At 26.2% G+C, this 5255-nt stretch overlaps 2 protein-coding genes across 2 annotated transcripts in view; both read left to right on the forward strand.

Moving 5' to 3' along the window:
- LOC108756673 (odorant receptor 43a-like) overlaps positions 1–310 on the forward strand; it is a 662-nt gene extending 352 nt beyond the window's left edge. Inside the window, exons 2-3 of the mRNA XM_018500660.1 lie at positions 26–158; positions 257–310. Coding sequence (XP_018356162.1) covers positions 26–158; positions 257–310 — 187 coding nt within the window. The remainder of the gene's footprint in view (positions 1–25; positions 159–256) is intronic.
- Positions 311–5141: 4831 nt separating this feature from the next.
- LOC108756674 overlaps positions 5142–5255 on the forward strand; it is a 3310-nt gene continuing 3196 nt past the window's right edge. The window contains exon 1 of the mRNA XM_018500661.1: positions 5142–5173. Coding sequence (XP_018356163.1) covers positions 5142–5173 — 32 coding nt within the window. The remainder of the gene's footprint in view (positions 5174–5255) is intronic.

A 5255-nucleotide genomic window follows, 5' to 3' on the forward strand; every position in this document is an offset into this window, starting at 1 on the left:
CTTTTTATATTACCATTAATTTTAGATACAAAGTTCAATGGTATGTAACTCCTTTACCCATACAAAGGCTAATATTGATCCTGCTGCAAAGAGGTAATAAAAGTTTTGGTCTGAAAGTCGGTGGATTGTTTGTGGCGTCCTTAGAATGTTTTTCTACGGTACACAAAATATATGTTTTATGTCCTATACTATAGTACTAAAAGTGTATTTTTTATATAAAGCAATAAAATGAAAGCAAACATAATTATTTTTACAGTTAATAAATGCATCCGTTTCTTACTTTATTGTTATGTATTCAATGCGATCATAACACTAAACTATAATATGTATTATAGCAGCATGGAGTAAATAAAAGACGATTTGCAATATATCTCATGTCTACAAAACAAAAAAAAACATTGACATAAATAATATATAAATGAAAGACGAAGAAAAAACAATATTTTATAATAATACTTAATGCAAGAAAAGAATTAACTAATATACATATTTACATCGCACGTTACTTCAAATTTAATAGTAATAATTTATATATTAAGAATAAAATAAATTGAGTAATGACATAATTTTACATGTATATTAGCTTTCTTTTTCAATTGATATTTTACTTTCTTGCCTTGTAGATCCTTAGATTTAATACCACACACATATATATATTATTCTGTTTTTTAATGTTGTATCTTGCAAATTAATATTATTTTAATATTACTATTTTATAGTCTTCTGTTTGATATTTATATGCCTATACTTTTATATTTTATAAAACATTATTTAATTTATTATAAATAACGAAGAATATTACATATATTATACATTTAAAAATATAGAAATGTAAGTACATTAATTATTATATAATTATTATACAATAATGTTGCACAACATTATTATTATATAATGTTTATATGTGATACTTTTAAAACATTTATTATACCCCAGCAAATCATATATAACGTATATACAAGTAAATACATACACATATATATTAAAATGAACGTACGAATGAGCACTGAAAACTGACAAACTAATAATATGTTTGCGTAATATTCACTTTATATTTTGTGCATGAATGGTATTCTATGAAAAGGGGACATCTGTTAAATTTTGTTTCACATTGAAACGACCAGCTGACAAAATGTAGGGGAGAGGGTCTTTCGCTTTGAAAGATATTTCCGTAGGATACGCTGATAGCTACTATACTGTCCGTTTTTTTCCATTACCCTCCATTTTTTAAATAATCGCAAAAACAGTGTTTTCTGGAAGTAACTTCTTTATTAATTTTTTCCGGCTAAACAAAAAATTATATTGAGGTTTGTTTAGCGGCATTTAACTTAAAAATGTTCCAATAATACTAAAAATATTTTTTCGATATTTACAGAAATGTTTTATGCAAACCGCAATTTAAAAATTTTGGAAAAATCGTAAAAAACCGAAAAAATTGGCAAACTGTGAAATATAAAACCAAATAATTTGGAAGAAATAAATTGTAAAAAATATCTGACAATTTGTTTTTATAGCTGTATGTTCTAGTTTAAATCCTTTTTTTGAGAAACTTCGGACCATTTATTCACAAGTTATTGAATTTGAAGCACCAAAGCAACTCGCGCGTCAGTTACAGTGCATGATATCTTTTCGAGTCAGATCAAAATAGCGAGTCCAATATGAATAATAATTAAATATACACGAAATGATGATTTTAACCTGTATCATATTTTCCTGTATCACGTGGAGGTATCACTTTATTATATAAGGGGAATGCTAAATCACTGTTCCGTATAAATTTAGTATTCTTTGCCATTGAATCAGTTATTTTCAATTCAACAATTGTGATTACAGTATAAGAAATCAAAGACTTATAAAACCACCAAATATCGATTTTTATGTATCTACGGATTATTAAATTCTTGTCCTTTATATTGGATTTGCCGTTTTGAATTACATAAGTTTTATTTCAGATTTGAAATCAACTAAAAAACGATTAAAAAAGACTACACAACATGCTCTTGTATTCGGTGGCTACATGTCAGACTCGAGAAGATATCGCGCAATTTATTTTTCCCGCAGAACCGGTATGGTTTTTAACACATTCATGTTCGTGTTGTTCGTAACATAAAAGATGATCTTCAATATTTTGTTTAGTTTTTCAATATATACATGATTAGCAATAGCTGCTCTTTGCAATGATCTATTATCTTGCCAGTGTAATTTCTTATATAGCGTCGTAACACCAAATAATCAAAAGGAATCGTGAGTTTTCCAGGATCCGTCGCCAGACATTTTCAAATTTAATAAAGGTCTTCGTAGTATTTTCTTCTTTTTCTTCATCAACCGCTTTTCTACACAAAATATCAAATACTGCACTTGCTGCGGCGTAAACTTTTTCACAATTTTTATACGCAAACGAGCTTAGGCCTTAGCCGAAGTCCATGAGCCCACAAAAGATGTTTATGTCTTCTCTAGTAATCCTTAATAATCTCATAACAAACACTATTCTAAGATTATTTTCGTAAGCATTTTTAATAAAAGGACCGCAATTGATTGATGTTTGACCATATCGGCATCTAATTTTGATTTTAAAACCAAGGCCACGATGATCTGATCGTCTTTTGCCTAATATGATATACATGTATTTTGTGTACAATATTTACAAATAACCATTCCCGCTATTCCGCCAAAAACATTTAAAAATTCAATGATACGGTAATAATGAATCGGAGTCATAACAATGATTTCTGTACTTGCAAAGTGTAATTTTCTTGCTGATGAACTCGTGCCTTCAGTAAATTAATTGCCCGCGAATTTTTTTTTTCGTGGCCTATTCGGACGATAAGTATCTTCTTTATTTACTTTGTCTAATTTACCTCGTCTAGTAAAAGTATGTGATAATTTTGTAATATGATAAATAATATTACAAATTTTCTATTTTCAAACACTTTAATTTTTTTTGTATAAGTAATTACTTAACGTAACTTGAATCGTTATGCGATGCAATATAAAGAATATTGGAAGTAAAAATTAGGTAAAAAATGATGTGTCAGCGATAAGTGGAAATGTGCATAAAACATCTATAAATTTTAACTTGTAGAAAAAAATTAATTTATTTTATTCTATTTTCAACAAAGCTGCAATCCCCTTTCTGTATATACAAAAGTGCATTGGAAAAAAATGTATTTTATATCTTATGTGAATATCATATACAATACTAGAATTTCTGTTGTTGAATGAAAATTGATATGATTTTTCTGTTAGATTCTGTATTTTGTACCTCGGATATTTAATTAATAAAGAAAACAATACAAATTTTCCCATGTATCATAAACAATCATTTATATAAGGTGATTTTTATTTTAATTTATTTTTAAAATAAAAAAAACAAGTAAAAATTAAAAAATACTAAGAAAATAAAGTCGTAAAAAACGCATGCTTATAACAATAAGTATAATTTTATTGTGTACTTGTATATTTTAGGAAAACTCACCATCCTTTACTTACAATTAGATATATTCTCATCATATTTGAAGATATGTTCTTTTTCACAGAGAATGAAGTAGATATTAGAGAAGAACACAGGATATTAGAGAAGAACACTATATATGTATAACGTAAATTATATGTTAAAAATATGTAACGTACACTATATACGCGCATTTATAGTTAAAAATGAGGTCAAAATACGGATCAATAATTTAATAATTAATTTACTATAATATATTTTAAAGTTGATTATAGTGACTCTAAAAAATCGAGTATAACTTACAAGAGCGTATTTCAGAATGAAACACGAGAATACGCATCATTGAAAAAGTAGCTACAGCGCTTGCGCAAGTTTTATAATCATAGTTATTCATATGGATGTTATTCTACGAGAAAAGAACATCTGTTGAATTTCTTCGTAGCTGAATCGATCACTTAAACGGGACATATTTTTATAAAGTAGTATTAAATTGCGAGGGTTTTAATATTATATCAGTATTTTATTGCACATTTCACGGTACTTTAATCATTAAAAATTCAAAAAAATTTCTAAAATTTATGTAAATTTCAACAATTTGGTGAAATTGGTTGAATTACTGAAACTGTCTTAAATTGTAGAACATTTCTTGAATTAGAAAAAAAAAAGTTAAAAACATTGAATCAATCAACTATATGGTGGGTATAAGCGCAACTTTATTTGCCAATTCCGTTAAAAGCGTTTTAGAGTTAGCTAAGATATGATCAGTGTTGTAGATAGATATTTCAGTCTTAATCGAACTCTTTTGTTGATAGTTGGTTTGTGGCCTTATAAAAAATCAAAATTTGTTGGATTGCAAACAATATGTATATTTAGCATCCTTATAACTGGCATTATATTTCAGGTATAAAGATTCTAATTCTAGTATTATATTAGATCTAGAATTGATTTGTAATAGCAAAGTTGTTGATTAATTTAAGAATTGATATTTCTCTGAGAATATGAATTAACTTGAAATATGTCAAATGAGCAAAAAAAAAAATAAAAATATAAAAATTTTCTATATTAAATATAAAAAATTAGCGCAAATATTAATAAGATCTTATTCTTTATACTTATAAAAAAAATCTGTGCAAGTACATATACGCATATACATAGTTGTACGTTATAGTAATAAAATGTTATTATATAATATATGTCGATTTCTATTGCATATAGTTACATAATTAGATTAGTACGAAATTTTGAAAATTATACAACTTAATATTTATAAGATTTTCACAAGAATTTTCTGTACAGAAGTTATGTGTTTCGCAGATTATCTCCTTGTATGAATCCATTATCAAAATGTCAATTTTTTGTTAACATTCTAGTAGTTTATTTCATCAATATCAACTTGATACATTTATCAAGCTACATTTAGCCTTAAAATAAATTGCAATATTTACGAAACGTTAGCACTTTAATATTTATTATCAAATAAAAATTAATTCGAGGAACCCAATTGTACGTCTTGATAAAAAAATGTTGCATAAAGTGATAAAAATGGATTATTGTTACGTTAAAATAAGTTGTAAATATAAAATAAAATGTAAATATCGTTTTCTCTTTTTTTTTTTTAAATTATTATTTATAGCTTACAGCAATTTTGACTTCAACACGTACTACAGAAGACATCATTAAAGTTCTTTCTATGGCACTTCCTTTTATCTGCTGTGCTATAAAGTATAATTCCTTCTACATTAACAGTGAATCGGCAAGTTCTCGACTACATTTGTTAAAATAAATATCTTATAAAAAATATATA

The sequence above is a fragment of the Trachymyrmex septentrionalis genome, unplaced genomic scaffold, assembly GCF_001594115.1.
Source record: "Trachymyrmex septentrionalis isolate Tsep2-gDNA-1 unplaced genomic scaffold, Tsep1.0 scaffold13, whole genome shotgun sequence".
Taxonomy (NCBI): domain Eukaryota; kingdom Metazoa; phylum Arthropoda; class Insecta; order Hymenoptera; family Formicidae; genus Trachymyrmex; species Trachymyrmex septentrionalis.